Source organism: Scophthalmus maximus, chromosome 13, assembly GCF_022379125.1.
Source record: "Scophthalmus maximus strain ysfricsl-2021 chromosome 13, ASM2237912v1, whole genome shotgun sequence".
NCBI lineage: Eukaryota > Metazoa > Chordata > Actinopteri > Pleuronectiformes > Scophthalmidae > Scophthalmus > Scophthalmus maximus.
The window spans coordinates 12652170-12675372 of record NC_061527.1 but is presented as its reverse complement, the minus strand read 5'-3'; the positions used below and the strand labels follow the sequence as shown (position 1 = coordinate 12675372).

At 43.6% G+C, this 23203-nt stretch overlaps 2 protein-coding genes across 3 annotated transcripts in view; both read left to right on the top strand.

The window, feature by feature from the left end:
• insrb (insulin receptor b) overlaps positions 1 to 13920 on the top strand; it is a 95050-nt gene extending 81130 nt beyond the window's left edge. Inside the window, exons 12-23 of the mRNA XM_035647756.2 lie at positions 520 to 652; positions 1086 to 1239; positions 1679 to 1827; positions 2770 to 2926; positions 3304 to 3400; positions 3665 to 3732; positions 3917 to 4146; positions 4662 to 4772; positions 4881 to 5043; positions 5186 to 5315; positions 5410 to 5544; positions 5953 to 13920. Of these exons, the coding sequence (XP_035503649.2) occupies positions 520 to 652; positions 1086 to 1239; positions 1679 to 1827; positions 2770 to 2926; positions 3304 to 3400; positions 3665 to 3732; positions 3917 to 4146; positions 4662 to 4772; positions 4881 to 5043; positions 5186 to 5315; positions 5410 to 5544; positions 5953 to 6307 (1882 nt within the window). The 3' untranslated portion in view covers positions 6308 to 13920. The remainder of the gene's footprint in view (positions 1 to 519; positions 653 to 1085; positions 1240 to 1678; positions 1828 to 2769; positions 2927 to 3303; positions 3401 to 3664; positions 3733 to 3916; positions 4147 to 4661; positions 4773 to 4880; positions 5044 to 5185; positions 5316 to 5409; positions 5545 to 5952) is intronic.
• Positions 13921 to 14015: 95 nt separating this feature from the next.
• Positions 14016 to 23203, top strand: part of arhgef18b (rho/rac guanine nucleotide exchange factor (GEF) 18b) — a 43497-nt gene continuing 34309 nt past the window's right edge. For both annotated transcript variants that reach the window (XM_035647755.2, XM_035647754.2), the window contains exons 1-5: positions 14016 to 15036; positions 16218 to 16348; positions 21059 to 21213; positions 21880 to 22475; positions 22866 to 23040. In XM_035647755.2, coding sequence (XP_035503648.2) covers positions 16273 to 16348; positions 21059 to 21213; positions 21880 to 22475; positions 22866 to 23040 — 1002 coding nt within the window. In that variant the 5' untranslated portion in view covers positions 14016 to 15036; positions 16218 to 16272. The remainder of the gene's footprint in view (positions 15037 to 16217; positions 16349 to 21058; positions 21214 to 21879; positions 22476 to 22865; positions 23041 to 23203) is intronic.

The following is a 23203-nucleotide window of genomic DNA, read 5'->3' as shown; positions in this document are numbered from 1 at the left end:
TAACTCAGTCCTACACTTCCCTGTAGAGTGAACGCGAGGCCTCCACCACAGCAGCCTAGGGTTAAGTGCTTTGCTCAGGGATATTTGAATGGTTTTGATTTTTGCTGAAATTCATAAACATTTACTTTGCTTGATCTTACACTGCTTAAGTTCTGTATCTTAACTTCATTTTGAGTCATGGTCTGGTTGTGCGCTTTGTGGACGTTGGAGTTTGCTCATCGGCACCTCAGAGTGGTGAGGGTCGGTAGCTCTTCTAGCTAGACGGTACATGGGGTTTGTGGATAAATGTCACGCAATCAAACCTACCACAGACTGTAAAGGTTAGTGTGAGCAGAGGTCCTCACCGGACTCCTCTGCTGAGTCTAATTCAGACATAATACTTCTGCCTTTTGTGTTGATTATTTATCAATAATTTTCTTATCGATAATTATTTATTTGCCTGAAAATCTTCTGAATTATTTCTCCAGTTTTGCCTAAACCTTGCTCACTGATTTTACCTGTTGCTCTGTTTGTCCCCAGACCGTCTCGTCGACGACGCTCAGTTGGAGTTGCCAACGCCACCCAACTCCCTAACTTCCTTACCACAGTCCCCAGTTTGTCATTTGGCTCCACAACAGCCACCCCTGATGACGAGGATGATGAGGGATCCAAGGTCTCAAACACTTTATCTTTTCTATACCATATAAATTATAATTTGTATATGATTCCTGTGTTGAGCTATTTGCTGAGCATATACTTTTCTATCCTTGGTTTTGGGTTAAGAGAAGCTCATATAAAATAAGAAAAACAGAAAACTGTTCCCTTTAACAAATCACTCGAATTGAACAGAAGTAAAACATATTAATGTAAAAACAGTTTGTTTTTTTTATTTTATCTTACATGATTAATGCAGTTAAATCTGTCTCTTATTTACATACTGTATCTTTTAAAACATGTTAGTTCACATATTGAGGAAGAGATTTAACGTAGTCTAGCCTCTGAACAGCACAGGCAGTGCGAGGTAGTGCATTGCGAGGGAATTTGGCTGTAGCCATAAATCATTGATGCCACTGGAGTAATAAGACTTCTTCATCTTTTCTGCTCAGGTGGAGCTGAAGGTGTTCTTAAAGGAGTCAACCGTCATCTCCAACCTTCACCACTTTACCAGCTATAAGATCGAGATCATGGCCTGCAACCATCCGACAGACCTCAAACGCTGCAGCATGGCTACTTACGTCAGTGCCCGAACAATGCCCGAGGGTAAGAACAAATACAAACCTCACACTTATATACGCTCAGTCGTCAGCTGGTAACCCACAGTAGCTGCCAGCAACAGTACAACTAATGCTGTCGAGCACAACATTCCTGCATTGAATCCTATAAATCCTCAGTTTCTGTTGAAACTGTTTGAAACTGTCTGTTCTGGAGGTTTTTGTTTGTGGTCCCGTCAAATTGTATCTCATTAGTCAGGTGTCATATATTTTTATTATTTTGTCCACTCCATTTACATCAGTGATGGTAGGCTACACCACAGAAACACATCTCTGAGATTTCAACCTTAACAAAGGTCATAAATAAATGAACTTGAGCACCCAAAAAGCAGAGACTACCAGATTTCTGACGAAATGAGACACATGTCGCCGTACTATGTGGAAACATAGTGCTTCATACTGCTTTTCTTTATGTCCGGTATCCACAGAGAAAGCTGATGAAATCCCAGGCCCTGTCACCCATGAGATAGTGACGGCTGAGGCTCCCTATGTCTTGATCAAATGGAATACACCCCGATCCCCCAACGGCCTCATCATCCTGTATGAGGTGTTCTACAGGAAGGTTGGAGACACAGAGGTCAGTATCAACCATCCCCCAACTTTCACAGTGTGGCGATTCAGGGAAAAGTGAGGGGATGGAAGGGTCGTGGTTCTTTTGAAATATTTTAGAAAATAAAATACAGGAGGCAGAAATGAGGGAGGGAACGAGGCATTAGAAATGCTCTTGATATTCACTGGAGGAAGGATAATTATGGGGCTTAAAGGGAGACAGGAGTGCAAGAAAACAGGGAAGAAATGCAGAGAGAAGTGATGTGGGTGAACTCTGGGGAGTAGATGGAGGTAGCAAAGGAGAGTTTTTCTGTATCTACTCAAATTCTGTCTGTTCCTTATATAGAGAGAGGAACAAAGGCAATATTTGTTGACAAACTCCCAGTCCTACCACAGCGCGTGCTACCACAGCGCGTGCTACCACAGCGCGTTTTACACGCAGCGTTTTCTGCTGCGTTTATTTGCATATTATTATTTGTTTGTGGGCCTCAGTGCTTGTCTGTGACACTGTGTGTGTGTGTGTGTGTGTGTGTGTGTGTGTGAGTGTGTGTGTTTTGCTGTTGCTTATTTGCTGTAAATGTGTGAATTCATCTCTCATTGCTATTCATTGCTGCACTGCCTGACCCTAGGAGCCAGTAGCAGGTCTGTTACCATAGTGACAGAGGCAGGGAGGAAGACTAGAATGCAGTGGCAGGGATGGACTGATCTCAGGCGACATCTCCAGTGCACTGTGCTGCACTGAAAACACACCACTCGCGAACACACCCTGCAGTGGAAACAAACTGATCTGGATGTTTGTTTCAGAGCTTCACATTAATTATTTAGTTTATTGCACAGCGGTGCTGTATACCAAGGCTAAACACACGATTTTGAACATGTTTTCTAAGCAGACCTCTGCCTGACAGCCCCTCTAATTCCCTAGTATTAAGATCTGTCTCTCTGTGATTCTTGGGTTATTTTATTCTTCCAGGTTCACACAGCTTGTGTGTCGCGGCCGGCCTACCTCAAGTTGGGTGGCACGAAGCTTTCGCTTGTGCAGCCTGGAAACTACAGCGTGAGGGTCCGCGCCACCTCCTTGGCAGGAAATGGCTCTTTTACAGCAACCACTTATTTCTTCATGCCTAACCGTAAGTCGGGAGGCTCTATCTCTCTGATTTAACCAAACTCACATGTAAATCAGTCTCGCATAATTCTCATTCATCTGGAAAAACCATAGACTTCTTACACAATCTTTCCATCGACTTGATGCTGGTTCAAGTAGGCTATGTTGTACAAGCCATTTACTGAGGAACTGTTAAAAGTATGTTTTGCCTAGAAAGAAAAAATCTTTTACTGGACAGAAAATGATGAAAATATGCTGAATTTTCTCTATTATTTCCAAATGTATTCTTACTTTAATCCCTTATATGTTGAGAAAAATCTAATAAATCTCAAAGGTTGCTGCTGTTCTTTCTCACACTGCAACCCCGTGGGTGACCTGACTGCTGATCTGTGTTTTTTGCAGCGGATCCCGGTTTGATTTGGATTGTGATTGGTCCAGTCATCTGCTTCATCCTGCTGCTGTTTGTGGGAGGTGGAGTCTTTTGGATCTTCAAGAAGAAGTAAGATCTTAGACTAATGTCCTCTTTATCAGTGTTTTCCCCCTGTTGGACACAACCTGTGCAGATTACACCTAATGAGGAAGGTGCTCATTTTGTTTGAAACCTAGAAGTGGGATTTGTTTGAAGGCTTTGAGCCCAGTAGCTATCAGGGGTTTGTGACAGGACAAATAAAGTGTAAATCGAGAAGGTGAGAACATCCAGGAGAAAGTTCACATCTTATTAGATTTTTCAGCGTCTCAGATTCTTTTTGTGTTTGTGTTACAGGCAAACAGAAGGCCCGACTGGACCTCTTATCGCCTCCTCAAATCCTGAGTACATCAGCGCTAACGATGGTAAGAACAGCAGCATTCCAAAAATGACTAAGTTTAAGAAGTACAACACATTGTGCTCTCTTCGCACACCTTTAGATACTAGCCAACGTGAAAATATTATTACTATCATGAAGACAGATATTCCCTTAGGATCTTTTGTGAAAGGTTCGCTAAATAAAAATGTGGTCATTTGTGTTTTGTGTAGTGTACGTTCCTGATGAGTGGGAGGTGCCCCGGGAGAAGATCACGGTGCTCAGAGAGCTCGGCCAGGGCTCCTTCGGCATGGTGTACGAGGGAATCGCCAAGGACATCATTAAAGGAGACCCGGACACACGCGTTGCTGTCAAGACGGTCAATGAATCGGCCAGCCTGCGGGAGAGGATCGAGTTCCTCAATGAAGCCTCCGTCATGAAGGCTTTCAGTTGTCACCATGTGGTACGACACAATTTTACCAAAGCACTTCTCCTTTGACAGATTTATCGCCGACCAGCAGGGAGACTGAAGCAGCTCGCAATACACTTGTGAATTAGTATGTCACAGTTTTCTGACATTTTTTGCAAACCAGCGTGAACATGTGCGACTCAGTATTCACACGTAATAATCACCTCTGCCTGCTACTACTATTTATGTTAAGCAACATAATGAGCACCGATTCACTTGACATATGTTGTGCTGTCAGCTGGAATAATCATATTGAGATGTGGAGAGAAATATATAATTTTCTCACTGACCGCCATAATGTATTCACAGGTTGTCTTGTCTGCTTCCTTGTTTCTTTTAAAGATGTAAAGTAATTAAGGACAGATCACACTGACATGAAATATTGATACTGATAGAGTTGACCTGTAACAGTGATGATGAGGTTTAACTACAAACTTGACATAGTTTGGAAATAGCCCCAGATTTAAGTGAACAAAATACATTTATTTTATTTTATTTTCCCTATTTAGGTCCGTCTGTTAGGTGTGGTCTCCAAAGCTCAGCCCACCCTGGTAGTGATGGAGCTTATGACACACGGCGACCTGAAGAGCTACCTCCGATGTCTCAGGTCGGACTCTGAGGTAAGTCTCTGAAATCTCCATCTTTTTAAAAAGGAGCTTCTGATAAGTCCACTCATCACGGACAGACTGCATGAATGTATTTTGATGGTGTGTGTGTTTGTTTTGTAGAACAATCCAACAGGCCGTCCACCGCCCACACTGAAAGAGATGATCCAGATGGCTGCAGAAATTGCAGATGGCATGGCCTACCTCAACGCCAAGAAGTTTGTCCACAGAGACCTGGCAGCCAGGAACTGCATGGTGGCAGAAGACTTCACCGTCAAGATCGGAGGTGCAGTAGCTCGTGTTTGTTTTCCTTGTCGTTATGATGGAATTGAATCAGTTATCACAGTGTGATTGTCAGTTGGAAAAAAGTTTGAATGTGTTCTTACAGTAAAGGTGTATTGAGCTCTCTCTCTTTCTCTGTCTCGTAGATTTTGGTATGACGCGAGACATCTATGAGACGGACTACTACCGTAAAGGAGGGAAGGGCCTGCTCCCTGTCAGGTGGATGGCTCCAGAGTCGCTGAAGGACGGAGTCTTCACTCCCCATTCCGACTGCTGGTTAGTCAAACCTTAGCAGCTGTTGTACGGTCTTATCAATCCTGATTACATTCCTGGTGCATGTGATCATGTTTGTGTATGTGTGTGTCTGCAGGTCATTTGGCGTCGTGCTGTGGGAGATCAGTACGCTAGCAGAGCAGCCTTACCAGGGTTTATCCAACGAACAGGTTCTGAAGTTCGTCATGGACGGAGGATACCTGGACCGGCCGGAGAACTGCCCTGAGCGAATGTGAGTAAACTCAGACACGAAACAAATTTGATCATTAAATATGTTTTTTAAATTTCGTGGTTGTTGTTCAGCTCATTGAAACTTTTGATTTGAGAAAAAAAAATCATTTAAAAACTTTTTCATCAGGTTCCCAAAATGTATTACTCCATCCAATAGTCATTATTTTCAATTTACTACTTTATGGACGATTGCTACTTTGTCTTCATCCGAGGCTGAACGATAGAAACTTGTAGAAAGGATTATTAAATATGCCTGTTGTCTCATGGTTTGGTAACTTCGCTCCAGTAATTCTCATGTACTTCAATCTCTAAATGGTTGTGTCATCAGTTTCAACATGGTTCACCACCTTCTTTCTCATGTTCAAAACATTGTCCTCTCCTCTCTCCGGTGTCCGATTCGCCCTCTCAGGCACAGCCTTATGCAGATGTGCTGGCAGTACAACCCCAAGATGCGGCCGATGTTCTATGAGATCATCGAGATGCTGCGGGAGGACCTGCACCCGTCTTTCCAGGAGGTCTCCTTCTTCTACAGCGAAGAGAACAAGGTCCCCGAAACGGAGGAGTTTGACCTGGACCTGGACAACATGGAGAGCATCCCCCTGGACCCATCTTCGTACTCGCAGAGAGAGGAAAGCTTAGGCAGGGACAGCGGGCCCTCGGTGGCCCTCAGGGGGAACTATGAGGAGCATGTCCCCTACACACACATGAACGGTGGCAAGAAAAACGGACGAATCTTATCGTTGCCCAGATCCAGCCCTTCCTAACATTTCCTGTTCCCTAAACAAACTTGTTTAACAATCTTTCCCATCCTTCTTTCAGTTCCAGTCCATTTTCTGTATCCTCCACGTTTCTTCTCGTCATTTTATAATGATTCTTATTCTCGGAGAATCCCTTCAAAACAGACACAGATCTCAGGACTTTTTATTTTCTTCCTCATGGCTGCCAAACACTGGCAAGCAAGGGATGCAAACACGGTGTAACACTTCCTCCGCAACACATTGGGCTGTTTATTACTTACTTATCTATTGTTTTTCACTATTGCCACGTTTCCAGGACTCATCATGGTGGAAACGGAGAGGAATTTTTAAAAAAAACTGTGAACTCTACAAACCTTAGACAACCAAGATGGCTGCTTATGCTCAACCTCCTCAAGACTCGTCCCTACTTTTCCTCCCCCACCAAAATCTGCATTTCCAATTCCCTGTGCTTTGTTACTTTTCTCCTAGTGAAATCTTTTTACTCAGATAGTGGCCTTTTTATATGTGGCCTATAAACAAAGACAAGTGTCTATCAGCGCTTACACTAATTTCCTTTTTGAACAATGAATCAGTTTGGAACAGTGGAATGATTTGCAAAAGACTTGATCCTAGAACAAAACATCTATTCCTAGAATGTTTTACTTTTTCTTTTCTTTTCTTTTCTTTTTGGTTCTGCAGAATTCCAAACTACACACAGATTCATCGGGTGTTTGGTGAATAGTTTTAATTTATTTACTTTGATTGTTATTTTCTCTTCTCTCTCTCTCTTTTCCTTTCTCTCTGTTTTATTTTTGTGTCCTCACTATACGGCTGAAGGATATTTAAACAATTTAGAATTGGACAAAAGAGTTCCTCAGACTGACCAATAGCTGCTGCTTTGATATATTTTAATGGGGGTATATAAATATATAAATATATATAATATATATATAGTATATATGGAATATTGGCATTTCTGTACCAATATTTTATATATAATATATGACATACTGATGTTTTTGTAAATAGTTCATATTTGTAAGATTATTTTTTTGATAGTATTTTGTTTTGCCAGTTTTTTTCTTTCTCTCCTGTTGTTTTTTGTAGCCCCAGGAATCACACTAATCTACCATTAGTGCTCTCTGCGTCTTAGGCCTCCAGACCCCAACCGCCACCCCCCACAAAATATTGTCAACTCACCGCATCTTTTATTTTTATAAACCTTGTGTCCGTGTCTGCTCTTTCTCTGGTTGGATTGCGCTGGAATGTGTTTGTTATCGCGGGTTCATTATGTCTTTCGTGTGATCGTGCTAGTCGTCATCAGTGTTAACCATCGGTGAGGCCAGAGATCGTGTTGAGAGCTTGGATCAGTGATTGTACTTCCGTATGTTGGCGTGTTTTTTCAGTTGTGTCTGTGCTGCTTTGGATCAGACCCGTCTGATCTGAGCTCTCAGCTAGATTTTGGCTGTTTTGGTCTGAAAGTCCTCAGACTTCAAATTTAGAGAGCAGTGGCGTCCCCCCACCCCACCACCCCCCATTGTCGTTCTGTTGGATTTGCTCTGCACCAGACACCTTTGGCACTCTCTCTCTCTCTTCCCATTGGCTGCTAAAATCACTGCTCAAAATCAGGCTGGTGGAAATTTCCACGTTTTTTGTGGTGGAGGGCTGGAGAGAAATATGGAAAGTTCCAAGTGTATTTAGAGTCCACAGCAGGTAGCGAGGGAGAGAGGAGGGCAGTGTCTCTCGTCTCTCTATCTTTCAGTGTGTCTGAGAGAGAGAGAGAGAGGGAGTGTGAGCGATTGTTAATCCTATTATTCTCTCTGCTATCACATGCAGCTCGGCAGCCAGGACACAGTGTGCAGCGGCTATTTCACTCAGGTCTGACATTCCAGGATTTAGTTAAAACTGCTTGTTCCCTCATCCCCCAAGTTTTGCCCGCCTGATGGCAAAACTCATACCATCACCACACCCCAACAGTGAACACATTGAAGACTGCTGTCTTTTTTTTTATCCCACCTTCTTAATAATCACTTGGAGAGAGATAGAGTGGCACAGATTTTTGCCAAACATTCACTCTTAGAGCAAGTCGCTGCGTTTCTCTGACGTTTGTCCCTCCTGCCTGGGAATCAAAAACATTCCCTTCTACTGTACCCTCACACAAAGCTCCAGAAGAGTTAGTGGCCCCCCTCATTTTGTGTGTAAAGATCAATAATTCACCGCGACTTTCGTCCAGAGGCCAAAAGCAACAGCAGATCCTCTGTAAACGCTCCCCTCTTACTCTCTCACCACATCAGTAGATGATAGTCAGCAGACGAATAGAGATGGTGAGTTTTTCTTTTCTCTTCTTTTTTTATTTTTTTTTACTCTGGACACAGACCAGTGTGGTTGCCAATCTAGCCGAACAGCGTTCAGCACTTATAGCATAGCCAAAGTGTTGGCAGCTTGCTGTCAACAACGAGAACCCACAGAATCGGAGTCGGAGAAAGCGGAGAAGCTGCCTCCATCTTTTACCAGTGCCTTCTCAAACCCACAGCCACGTCCAGGCTAGTTGTATTGGCTAGTTTAACACACACACACACACACACACACAAACGCCTCTGTGATCTGTCTATTTTTTCCTCATGAGGCCGGACAGGCATAGAAATCAGAGCTGTATCCACATTTGTATTTGTGGGCCCACAACTTTGCTCTTTGCTGGAAGAGGAATAAAAGTCTTTGGGGCAGATTTTTTTTCCCTCCTCTCTTTCTTCCAGTTTTAGCTCGTGGCCAGCGAAAGGTTGAACAGTTCACCAGTGCTTTAGCGGTGACACCGTGGATGACACCGTGTTGTTATTGTTAATTAATAATGGATTGAGTCTTCTGAGGATTTACAATCTTTGGCTTTTTTTTTTTTTTTTACTTAAAACTTGTAAATAATCTGTGACATAGTTTTGGAATATCTGATGCCCGTCGGTTGTGTGTACATGACAGAAAAATAACCTTCGCTGTGTCACAGTTCCACAGATCCGAGCGCGTACTAATACGCGCTCGGATCTTAACAGTAAAAGTTTTTGGCCTTTGGTAATGCTATACATCTTTACACTACATTCTCAAAACCCATGTTAGACGAGTATATAGTGTGGAGGTGGTGCTCTGTCTCCAACTTGACCTAGGTTGCTCATCTCGTGGTGGGTTCACTCACACACACATATGCAATTTTTAATTAAGATGGTGCCCATATCTTTGAAATACCAGAAAAAAATATTTATTTTGTTATGATCATTGTCATTGTGTAAGAAGAACACAGTCAGCTTTGTAGACGAGCATTTCTAAGGTTGTTGAGAGTGGAGGGATGTAAAAAGCCTAGTTTGTTATTGAACAGGAGGAGCAGCTGGCGGTGAACAGCAGGAGAACTAGTTAGTTAGTTAGTGAGTTAGTTAGTTTGTAAGTAATTGTCGTTGTCTTTGTGTTTGGCCAGAGTCTACCTCAGTGCATATGGATGAATCAGTCTAAAGAGCCTAAATCATCCCCGTCAGTCACTCGATATCCCGTCATTTTAAATAATATCACGTCTATCGTACATTATCAACATTAGTTTCCACTGTGGTCTGTTCAATTCCTCCGCCTCTTAGTTTATGAAGTTTAATCTTCTTCTTGTGTCCCAGGGGGAAGTTCGCGTAGGCTCCTGCAGAATGTGGTTATTGTCGGGAGCGTTGCCCGGCATATCTTATTTTATCTTATCTTATTTTGTCCTTTTTTTATTATTTTGATTTTAGGTTTCATTGGTGAAGTGTTTTTAGAACAAGCTTTCGAGATGTTCAAGTATTATTCCTCATATTTTTTGCCCTTAGTGCTCATTAAATGTGGAACAGAAGACATTAGATTGGCTCTATGGACAGTGTTTGCTTTTGATTATGACTACAGTCTGTAGAAGTGCTCACAGGAGACTTCCCCCGGGATCTGGAAGAAGCAACGTAGCTTTACACAAATCCTCTCGACGCTGTGCCGTAGCGCCTTTCCTGGTTTCTGGGGATGTGACATTAGCGTGAGCAAAAGAAAAGAGGAAAGTCTTGTGACTCTCAGCGCACACTGTATCTGTGATCAGCTCCATGCAGCCAAAGCTGACAGAGCACAGCTGTCGACACCTTGTGCTTTCCTTAAAATCACATTTGAAATAAAACTGTAGTTTGCCAGAAAGCTCTACTCTTCTTCTTCTTCTTCAGTCTGTCAATCTGTCTCTTTGTGGTCAAAACAGTTAGCGTACTGATCCCACGTCTAATCCATTGTCGATTCATTTGTCTGTTTAGATTTTTGTTTTTGTTTTTGTATGTACATTTTTTCTACTGTGAATATCAAGAGAAATTTGTTATTTTCTGTCAATGCCATGGATTAGGTCTGTTGTGGCGGATCAGGACACAACATCGGGGGCTTTGTAAAAGTTTTAAGGAGGGGGACTTTTCCTCTGCAAAGAAAAAGAAAAAGATGGACTGGGACAATCCTGTGTGCCATAAGAACTATTAATAGACATGAAATCTAGATTGTAACTTTTTGTCTCAGGGAGGCGGCCTGATGCTTTGTGGTTGGAGGATACAGAGGATGAGGAGGAAGCTACCGTACCTACCTTTTATCTTCTCTGACTGAAGCGCAAGTTTTCGGCATCCTTGCAAAAAAGATTCTAATAGGCCCAACAACAAGTTTTCAACAACAAAAACCCTGAACATCCTTTTCACATGCTTTCTCCCCCTGTTGAATACGATCAGGAATCCTCCTCTCCCTCTCTGACGTGATGTGGTTTGGTCTGCCCTCTAGCGATTGGACAGGAGTGTTGCAGGTCAGGGGTGGCGAAGCAAACAGGGCTCCGACCAATAGTGCCTTGCTCAGACTAACAGCCCACCTGACTCCTTCCTCCTCCTCCCCCTGAGCAGAACCACCACTGACAAGTGTGTCTCCACCAATCACTAAAGAGGATCTTCCACCTCCAAACCTGAAATGAAAAACACATGAATTATGATTTGAATGCGTCCAGTTTTCTTTAGTTGTGAAACATTCTGACTGCTTGGGGAGAAAATACTGTAATTTGGGATTATATGAGGATTTTTACCCCAAAAAAGGTTGAACTTGTGTCTCTAATCTACTAAGCTCTGGCTTGCTTTGTGCATGGAAAATGAATTATCTATACCAGCGGATAGCTTAATAATCAGAGGTCTTCTGATTTCTGCTTCTCATCAGTCTGTTTTTCACAGCGATGCTCTAAAGCACATGCAAAAAAACAAAAACAAAAAAGATGATCAGCGACAACTGATTGCATGGCCAGTAGAAGAATCTCCATTTGCAATGCACTCAGTTGTTCCAGGACTTTTGTTTAATTTTTTTTAATGAACTGATTAATAAGCTCTTAACTGTAAATAGCAGCGGATCACCTTGGCTTCTGAAAAAAAAAACAAAAGCACTTGATTTTAGGGAAGTTTAGGTTTGTTTTGTTGAACTCTCGTGCCCGAAGAAGCGGTTGGACAAGAGCATGCTAGTGACGCGGCGCAGGGCGAGAACAAAGCGTAGTACGTATTGTTGTTTTGTTTTAAGGAAAAGAAAAAAGTATTACATTTTAGAGATGTTGATTTCTATTTTTCTAGCCAAAGTAGGGAGGGCAAATACAATTACTTTTTTTCTGACTGTAATCTTTAACTACTCTTGTACATTATGAATTTCAACATTGTTATCAATGTGTATTTAACTTTTTTTCTAAATTTAAAAAAAAAAAAAAAAGGTTGATTTTTTGTTTTGTCTGTTCTCCGTTTGTGTTGTGTTCATCACAGTCGCGTCTCGTTGTGTTTTTACAGGAGCAGCACAACTCCGGTCTGAGGGCTTAACCCCCGTAAACAAGACGTATACAGTATGTGGCCTGAAATGTTTTGCAGTGAACCCTGCTCTTAATCCGATGCATGTTTTCTGAATGTTGGCCAACGCCAACCGCCCAGCCGCAGCAACATGTCACCCATAAAGCCTTTCTTGTGTCATAAAATGCATCACCTATCGCAGATGTTATTGTATTGAATTGTTTCTGACAAAAAAAGATGTGTATTTAGTTTGCAAATGTGTTTGTGTTTTTGTTTTGTTTTTATGTGAAAAACTGGAAAAGACCACTGCACATCCTTTTGAAGAAGAGGAAGCATGAGTGATAAAATCCTGAATAAGCTAAAAAAAAACTTATGGTTCAACAACCACACATTATGAAGTTGACCTCAAAAGCTGGAAGGCCTTCGAGGAATGGTTCAACGTTTTTGGGAAATGTACGCTTGTTCGCCTTTTTTTAACGGAGAGTTTGTTGAGACGATCCAAGTCGCTCTCATCTCTCTGTGCTACTGATTAAAGCGTCAGCCTGTAGCCGCTTAGCTTAGCAGAAAGACGAGAAGGAGGGCTGAACGACTGACCGGTGGTGACAAAGCCCCTGTACAAAAACAACAGTGGAAAAAGATCAGTTTGACACTTTTTGCAGGGCATCATTGTCTGACTCATAACCCTCCCTTTTTCTAATTGAACAGATTAAACTAACTCAGCATCACTTGTTAATCCGGGAGCCTGTTTTGTTATTTGATTTCGTTGCCTTACGACCGAGCCAGGACAGCGTCCTCCCCGCGTTTCCAGTCTTTATGCTCAGCAGAGTTGAGCACCTGCTGGCTGCATCCTACATGTAACGGACAAATCTAAAAAGTAGTATGGCCTCTGCGCATCTGCAAGTAAACAAGCTTCTTCCCCAGAATGTTCAAACTGTTCCCTCGAGGAGAATCGCCAGCTGTAAATGAACTGAGTAAGTCTGCGATGAGTGTGACGATGACCTGTTTGTGGACGGACGGTGGGCGTGTCTTAGGTTTGTAAGGAGACACATCTGGGGAAAAGCAGCCTTTTCTTGACTTTTTTTTTTCTTTCTTTGAAAGTCATCTGTCAGTCCAGTGGTCTGCTCCAGTTTACACACCAATACGTTATACTTGTCTCTTATCGTGTTCCCTGTGCCGTACGTTGTTAAGATCGGTGGAGTTGTGTCTGTCGTCGTTCTCAGTTGAAGTTCTTTTCCACGGCTTTCTTTGTCTCACTGCTCCTCTTCCTCCTCAGCGTGTCCTTCGAGTCTCTTTTTTCTTCTCCTCGGTGCACATAGGTGGTCCTCCCCAGAATGCTGTGTGTAGTCTTGCAGGATACCTCTTTATTAATGTCATTTTATTGCCGATGAATATGCTGATGTATTAATTTTGGGATATGTTGTGTATACATTATGTTGAGACATCAGTGCGTGTGCAGACAGGTGTATATGTGTGTATGTACAGTCCGAAACCCGCAACCCTACAGAGATCGCTTCATCCCTCACACTGGATCCAAATGTGCCATTATCTTTATGTATCACGTATATCAACATATTGCACACACACACACACACACACAAACACACACACACACACAGATACACGCGCATATTGTACAGGATCAAAAATGTGCCATGACTAAATGAACGCTTGACAATTTATTTTTTCTATGTTTTCAAAGGAGAGTCAAGTAGTGACATGTACAGAAAATGATGCAATGATATGAAAATAAAAAAACCTTGCTGTGTGTAAATTATTCAACAATTAACTGTTTATATTAAAATTATGAATAAAATTATTGGAGAAAAATGTGTCTTCTCGTTTTTTTTGTACCAGCAGAAGGGAAGCAGGAAGTATTGTCGATTTGGCTTTTTGTATTTTCATTTTATTTTACTCTGCAGGGACTTTTCATCCGACACGTTTGACAGCTGTACATATATTGACGTGATATCTGACGTGCTGTGTTTTCACAGCCACACTTCGTTGTGGTTCAGCCGTGGACTCCTGAGTGTTTTTCCTCTATTTCTTTTTCAGCCTGCTTCTCTTACAGTGTACACACAACTATAACTGTACAACTGCAAGACAAAGTATGACATAAACAGACTTCCATCTGGTCAATTTCATAAGTATATATTTATATTATATTTAGAATAAACTGCAACACACTGCATGTCCAGTGTTTGTCTGCTTTGTTTCGTTGAAACAACACCACAAATTGTAAATGTGTTTTGCCCCCGCACTGTCAGTGAACCCACCAGGACCTGCATCAGCTCGTTCATTGTGAGCATCGCCGCTCACAACAGCACGCTGAACTTAGGCTCCGACTGGAACCACCACGAGCGCACTTCGTGACCTCTGACCCTGTTTCTCAAACACTGTGCAAATGAGTGTGAAGACGCAGAGAGAACAACGGACTCAATGAGAGTCATGAGATAACGCTTCATCTCTCTGGCTGGTGTCCAGTCATGAGTGGGACGTCCCCTTTTAGTTCCAGCTCACTTCAGCAACAGCACAACTTGATGTTATTTCAGAGTGCGAGGTCAGAGCAAAGGTCAATCGCCAGTAAACCTGCTCACTCATCGTGGACTCCGCTTCAAAACTTCAGTGCTTGTGCTGCCGTCGAGCATGTGAGCTGCCAGGGCCTGTGCTCTTTTTCTTTTTTTTGCCGAAGCAGCAGTGATGTGTGAAACCGAATGCACGGGCCAATCAGCATCACTTTTGTCCTCGGCTGCACAGTCTGAGAAAAAAAAGAGGAAGCGGGGTTTGAGGCTGACTGCCGACTCTCTCTGCGAGGACACACACACACACACACACACAGTCAGACCGGAAGGATTTTTAGAACCCAGTTCTTCTCCTCTTCTTTGGTTTTATTCTGATGCTCAGAATAAAGGATTTAATGCGGCCACCTGTTCCCTTCCATCCAAGGTAAGTGGAGTCTCTGTTGCCTCTCTGGGTTCTGGCCACACTGGCCACACAAGGGCCCACTTCATTCCTCTGCATGTGCTGATGGACTGTCTGCGATACGAGGCGCTGCAGTACACTGCTTTGTTTTTACACTTACTGTACGTCCAACTTTCCCCCCGGTGCCCGTGTGTTCTTCTTCTCATGTCTGTGGGAAAGTTGGGAGACTTTTTTTCCACTTGACGTGCACTGAGCTGAACTTGACAGTCATCCGTGCTCACACAGTCTCTCACCCTGTGACTGGGAGCCGGAGCAGAGACACGTCCTCTCTTCTGCACTGTTGTTGTGTGGCTGCAGTTTCTTTTTAGGGCCTTTTTTTTTTTTGAAAGACTTTGTCTTTCAAAAGCATGAAGAGAAGACGTGCTGTTCGGTCTCCATGTGACTCAGAATAAGAAGGAAAACACCACCCTGCCCGACACTTGCACTGCGTGTACTTCTCTTTTTCAGTTTCTGCTCCTCATTCCATTAGTCTCTCGGACCATCAGACCATCTCCCCCCTCTTGCTTGTCATTGCAATCGGCTCACAAAACTACTACTGCAACAATATGTTCTGCTGCTTTTCTCTTCATAAACTTAGAAAAGTAAAGTTACTCCCCAAAAAAGAGCAGTGGCGCGTATTTCTAGTTGTTATCTGCTCCTGAGGACGGTTTTAGAGTTCTTCAAACAGGAAAATAAGACTTTTCCCGAGAAACTTCTACAACTTCATCTTCAATGCCTCCCTCTCCTCCCACTGTCACCTTTTGTCTCTCTCTCTCTCTCTTTCTCTCTCTAATTTCTCTCTCTCCTTTTCTCTCTCTAATCCCTCTCTCTCTCTTTCTCATTTTCCCTCTCTCTTTCTCTCTCTAATTTTTCTCTCTCTAATTTCTCTCTCTCTCTCCCTCTCTCTCTAATTTCTCTCTCTCTCTCCCTCTCTCTCTAATTTCTCTCTCTCTCTCCCTCTCTCTCTCTCTCTAATTTCTCTCTCTCTCTCTCTAATTTCTCTCTCTCTCTCCCTCTCTCTCTCTCTCTCCCTCTCCCTCTCTCTCTCTCACTTCACTGGCATCTCTGGGGAGGTAATCCCCAACCAACAGCTCCCTGATTCCAGCCTTGTACTCTCTGTCTCTCTCCCCTCCCTCCCTCCACCACCACCTCTCGCTTGGTGCCAGAGCTCCAGTGTGAGCCAGCTCCAGTTCCAGCTGGCCTCCCCACTGCGCTGCTCCTATGGCGGACTCTCCTCTTAACAACTCCTGGCCCTCCTTCTCCAAACTCTGGATGAAGAGATGGTCCTTGAAGAGAGGTACGGAATGAATCTACTTACAGATGTGTGTGTGTGTGTGTGTGTGGGGGGGGGGGGGGGGTTTGAAGGTGGTGTGTTGGACATCACAGAGTAAAAAAGTGGATAGACAGAAGACGTCCAGCAGAGGTTTTGGACTGGCTGTGACCTTTGGATGTTGTGGTAGTGTGCCGCTTGGCTCTTTGTTGGTTTCTCTTCTTCGTAACTCCCATTCAGACCTTCTCTTGAAATATCGTTCAGTGTTTTGAGCTGATTGGGGTTTGCGGTGAATGATGGTTGCAGTATTTCAGGTGACAGTTTGCTGCAACGTTTAGTGAGTCATGTCAGACCGGGGTGAGTTGTATAAGGTGTGAGGACGCACAAATGTCACAATTTGAAAACTTTTTTCTCATTTTGTGTCTATAGAGCTGCTACAGTTTATTTAAATGAGGTCTGATGTTGCATATGATCCCTTGAGGAGACATGAGGAGTGGAGCTTGGTGCACACCATAGATCTACTACACACAGAACTTGAGCTTTTTTCATGCGCTCTGTTCCCACGTCCTGCTAACCTGTAAGACACCAAGAAGCCACGTAGGATGCTTCCATTTTGCTTCAGCTGTAGTGTCTGTGTAGCTCGGCACTCTGAGAGAGCAGTCAAGAGTCTAGTAGCATGTCTGATCAAAGATGATCTGCAAGATGACAGCTGCTTTGATCTGTGCTTCAATCTCAGATCTAACAGCCTCTGTGTTCTGTTCACACGCGCACACACGCACACACACACACCATGACCTTTGTCTTAGAAGCAAAGTGCTCCATAAAATATTGTATTGAATAATATGTTTATTTTATGTGTGATTCTAATCATGTCATAAGTGGTTTCTGTGGCTGGGCAGATTTTTTCCTCTGTGTGTGTGTGTGTGTGTGAGTGTGTGTGTGTGTGTGTGTGTGTGTGTGTGTGTGTGTGTGTGTGCGTGCGTGCCGCATCAGTATGACCTCATCTATTCTGAGAAATGTGTTAATTGTACCAGAGTCTTTGTGAAGAGCACATCTGAATTAAGTGTTTGAATCATGGCGCATTGTAATAACTCATTCTGTTTAGTGTAAATAATCAACTGACCACATCATATGATGCCAAAGTTCCTCTTGTGATTATCATGCAGCTTTGGGCACTTACTTACTGTATGTACAGACACGTGCACTTGTTTCCCTCTTGTCACATTTCTTGTCACACATGGTCAATTTTCACATGACCTGTCAGACCACTAAAGTGTCACACATTGAGACAGTTTGTCATTCACAATCTGCATAATTAAAAGTACAATTCTCTTATACCGTTCTATTAAAAAGTACTTTTTAATGTTGTTTTGATTCAAAGTTGTGTCCACTTCATTGAAACTGCTTTCTTCTTTCAGTTTTAACAATACACATAATTGTTCAATAATTCAGAGGACTAAAATAAGAAAACCCTGCTTTACTATATCAATCATTTAAAGTGTAGTCTGAAGAACAATCCTCAACAACATGGTTTAACTTTTATAACTGCATGAAGTCAGTTTATTTATTCTGAATTATATCTTTATTTATTCTGATTAATTATAGGCTATTTATCGAATAAGAAATCTGCAAAAACACTTAATGGGAGATAAATTAGCCAAAACTTGAGCGCAACAGAAGTGAGATATCCTCTTTGCAATTACTTACCTAATGTTAGTCGTTCAATTACAGTGTAGAGGTAAAACAGTTATGGTATAAAGTATGAAGGTTAGAGTTTTGGCGAGAGTCATTGATGATTAATTGGGTGATAATAGTGATTAGTTTTAGCAGCAGACCACCCTTTGTTACGTAAAACCAGATGGTGGAGAAAACAGCTGACTGTGACCGTGACAGTGCCAGAACGGTTATGGACACACACACACACACACACACACACACAGACTCACTAATGTTTCATCCGTGTGTGATGTATTAGGAGATAGGAGAGGCCAACCATAAAAGGCTACAGCAGCTCTGCAGAGTGTCTAAGTTTACACTTAACACAAGAGGGATTTGGATGCAGGCGCACTCTCCCTCCGGAGGGGACACTGCAACAGACGATGATTTAGAAATATAGAAAATAGATCTACAGCGTGTCTGTGTGTCTGTTTATGTGAGAGCATCCCTGGCTGCCGCACTGAAAAGGGCTAGTGGATGCTGTCGCTTTACAGCCGGACACGGTGCAGGACTCAGAGAGTTTGGCCTGTCTGCGTTTTCTCTCACTGCACAGCTCCACCTGAGCTCCCCCGCTGAAAGGTCATCGTTCGTCGGTGATATCACATGGAAACTGACAGAGAGGCATTGAGAGATCTGTAGTGGGAGACTCTCAGAGTCTGGATCAAGCTTAACTCTGTTTTTACGTTTCAAATGTACTTGTTGTGATGTTAGTTTAGGAGTTAATTGGTTTGGTAGTTAGTTAGTTTGGTAGTTGTTTGGTTGGTTGGTTGTTTGGTTGTTTGGTTGGTTAGTCGGTTGGTTCGTCAGTTGTTTGGTTGTTTGGTTGGTTGGTTGTTGGTTGGTTGGTTGGTTGGTTCGTCGATTGTTTGGTTGGTTGGTTGGTTGGTTGTTTGGTTGGTTGTTTGTTTGGTTGGTTGGTTGTTTGGTTGTTTGGTTGGTTGGTTGGTTGGTTGTTTGTTTGGTTGGTTGGTTGTTTGGTTGTTTGGTTGGTTGGTCGGTTGGTTGGTTGGTTGGTTGGTTGGTTGGTTGGTTGGTTGGTTGGTTGGTCGGTTGGTTCATCGGTTGGTTGGTTGGTTGGTTGGTTGGTTGGTTGGTTGGTTGGTTGGTTGGTCGGTTGGTTCATCGGTTGGTTGGTTGGTTGGTTGGTTGGTTGGTTGGTTGGTTGGTTCGTCGATTGTTTGGTTGGTTGGTTGGTTTGTTGGTTGGTTGGTTGGTTGGTTGGTTGGTTGGTTGGTTGGTTGGTTCGTCGATTGTTTGGTTGGTTGGTTGGTTTGTTGGTTGGTTGGTTAGTTGTTTGGTTGGTTGGTTGGTTTGTTGGTTGGTTGGTTCATCGGATGGTTGGCAGGAATTCAGGATCTCAACTACATTGCAGACAACTTTCGTGCCCCTGGGGGTTTCAGGGTCACTTTTCCTCAGAGCAGCCCCTGAGGAAGTTGTCTACACCACTTTGGAGATAACAGAGGAGAAAAAAGGAGTATGCACATTGAAGCTCCCACTTCTGGCTCCTAGCGTTAACTAGCAGCAGCGTTATGGTCATGGCCTGGCTCCATCTGACTTTCACTCAGGATTTATCTCATTTTTCTTTAACCCTCCCTCTTCACCTGCTTTTGCTCCCCCGTCTTCGGTATTCTTTTCATCTTGCGAGGTTGAGTTGCTTTTGTCTCTTCCACCGTCTACCATTAACGTGGGGATAGATACCAGGAGAACGAGATTAAGCCAAAAAGTTGTCTATTTCCACTTTAAACATCTTGACAACACACTGTAAATAAGACCTTACAAATGAAAACACAGTTGTGCTGATGCCTCCTAGACGCCATTGGCCACCATCTGTGCTTTTCATATAACTCAAAGCAATAGGTGGGATGACATCCAATAGTTTCAAGTAGTGGCAGCAACATGGGCATACACAGTTGTTAGAGACCAAACTGGAGGTATAACAAGTATGAATATCTGACTTTCTCGGTCAGGTGGACAGCAGGATGACTCCGATTGATTGCAAGTGGTGTCAGTTGAAGGTTGAATATGTCATTATTATGGTTGCAGTCTGTTACATTGTCTGTGTGTGGTGAAAAATTGAATCAGTGCAGAAACCTTAATAAATTGAAACAGTGGAAAACAATTGACATCTCCATTCCATTCTTTTTTCTGCCCCATAGTCCACCGTGCGGTGCCGCCTCACGCCCAGCAACCGTAGGACATGTACTCTGCATTTTAATAGTTAACATGTAGAGAAAACGAAACCTTCACTGTGGAAAAGAAACAGGGCCATGTGTGTTGAAGGAGAGTTGAGTCAGGCCCCGTGGAGCCAGGCTGGATTAGGCTAAGGTTTGGGTTCACAGGAGGCGTCCTTTACGAAATGTGGGTTATGTAACCTGTCGTCTGTGGCTCCCCCCTGCTCAGATGCTCGCGGCGTGGCTGAAACCCGACCAGTGAACACGACACACTCAGACGTCTTAACAGGCTTTTCAGACACCACAAGACACTGACAGGATTATTTTTTTTAAACGCAAAAAAATGTTTCAATGACACACTTTGTAACCTCAAACGCATATTACCAGACTCACTTTGCCATTGTAACATAGATCTCCTCCGTAGTGCGTATACTTATTATTATATGTTAGGTTATTTACTGCAAGCGAGCAGCTTCTCAGGCCGCTGCAAGCTCGGTGAGTGAATAATATCTGGCTCTGCACCACCGACATGGAGACTAACGCTGGCTCACCGAGCAGTTGCCAGTGGTGACTGTGGTTTGTGGCATCATGTGAATCAAGAAATCTGTTTATGCAATGGAAACGTAAAGGAGCTCTGGGTGAGAGGCTGGAGCAGGGGCTGCTCCGGAGCTCTTTCCCTCGTCATACACAAAATCCCCGAAATTGAAAACGCAGGTGTTGTTCAGCTGTCGAATCCAGCTACCTCTGTCTTTCTCTGTCTTCTTTTTCTCCTTGTTGATTTTTTTTTTCGCATTTCAAAGAACTGTTTTTAACCCACAACAAAAAAAAATCACCATCCATTATCTTTCAGCATCGGAGTGCAAGCCATGCAGTTTGCCCTGTGGCCCTCCCAGTGCCCGAGTCAGTGTCCAGCCTCCTGTTCCCATCTGGAAAAGATCTTCCCCCTCACCATCACCTGCCTCTATCGCCGAGGACGTCTTCTTTGGTGACACCAGTGACGACCAGGTAAAGCTCTATATTTTCCTTTTTAGCCACACTCACTGCGTGGCTCTCGGGACGTCAACGTCGGTCTGCTGGTTGGTCAGACTGAAAGATCTCAACAACTGCCACATGGATTAGCAAAAGCACAGGGCCACCATGAGCTTGACATTTTGCAGTTTTAAGTGAAATATCTTGACTAGATCTGGACAGATTGCCATGACATTTGCAGTGGATATTGAAGGTTCCCATAGTGTATAAATGCTGATGACTTTGGTGATTCCTGGACGTCTCTCCTAGTGCCACCATGACGTTCACATTTTGTATTTTTTATAGAAAAGTATATAGTATGACAACTTTGATGCCCTGACCTTCCAGCTAGCGGCATCGTCAGGTTAAATTTTAACTTTTTCAAAATTATAAATAGCCTCATCTGTACTTGGTTCGTATGCTAACCCTCTTAAATAAGATGGCAAACATGATAAGCATTCTCATCATCACTGTTAGTATTCTCACTGCAGACTGTTCTTCTTACTCTTTACTTGAATCTTTAATAGTGGCCAATGCTCAGAATACCTTGTTTAACCCTGTTCTCCATGTCTATTATGGGTTTTTTCCCCTCCCTCCTCATTCTTTTCCAAAAAATGTCCATGGCCCTAATTACTCCTCCCCGCGTCCCTTGCTGACTTGCAGGATGCGTGTTCAGTAGTCAGTGACTACGACTGCCCCGGCGTGGAGGTGGGGAGCAGCGTGGAAGACCTGCTTGGCTTCAGCTCCTCTCTCAGAGACTCTGAGTACTTCAAAGACCTGGAGGGAGGCCCACCGGCTTCACAGTCTGCTACGTCCACAGTGAGCACGGTCCCAGAGAGCCGACAGGTGGTTTTAAACGCAGACCCTCGTGCCATCGACCTGCCTGCGCAGACTTCCCTGACCACTCTCTCCCCTCGAGTCAATGCACCATCACTGCCCTGCTGTAAACCGCCTGCGGAGGAACCTCATCGCAGCCTCGTGGTCACTCAGCTCAGTCCTAAGCTACTGCCAGGTTGTGTCATTGACAGCGGTGACTCCTCAGGCCCCGCAGTCGGGCTTAGTGTGACGATTAATCTGAGTGGACTGTTGGGATCAGGGGAAACGGCAAAAGGAAGAACAGGATCAGAGGGAGTAAAGGCGCCAACCACGATGGATTTGGAGCCAGACGAGGACAGCTTTCCTATCCTGGTCAGATCCATGTCGACGTCTCGAAGGCACAGCTTGGGCGTCCCCGTGTCCCCCATCAACCTGGGGAGGAGGTAAGATGGAGGATGGATGGAGGGATAGAGAGATGAATGGTTGTTAAAAATGGATGGAAAAAATCCTCACACGTTCCTCGTAACTTACATCTCAAGTTCTTTCTTTGTTTCTACATGATAGAAATTTAATTGTGCGTGTGTGAGCTGCAAGTGTGTGACTGTATTTTGAGCACCGTTTCAGGCAGTGCACTTGAATTTCGTTGTGTGTATCATGCAATGACAATAAAGGAATTCGACAATTTTGGCATCTGAACTTGAACAATGGCAGAAAAAGAACACAAAAATAAACCCAGGCCATCGAGTGTCTCGCTCAAATATTTTGATTATTGATATGTCTCGGAAATAGTTAACCCCCTTCATTTTTTGTTCGTTGCTACGCTGTGCTGTCAGACTGAGTCTGGATACCATGGCCACGGACAGCGACGGGGAGAGAGAGGATGATGAGGAGAGACAGAATAGTCTCTTCGAGTCCACCCAGCAGCAGAGCTGCACAGCCTGTCCCGTGGAGGAGAGAGATGATCCCAGGCGGAGGGGCCCCTGTCCCAGAGCCAGGGTCACTAGCATGGTAATAACAGATAGTGACATACTATACTTGAAATATAAGGCTGTAGATATTCTATTGTTTTGTTACGGACAACAAATCTTATCTCAAGACCAAACCAAGCTGTGCATTTGTATGTTTCTGAATACTTTTCAACTTCCTTATCTGTCGCTGCCATGGGCTACCA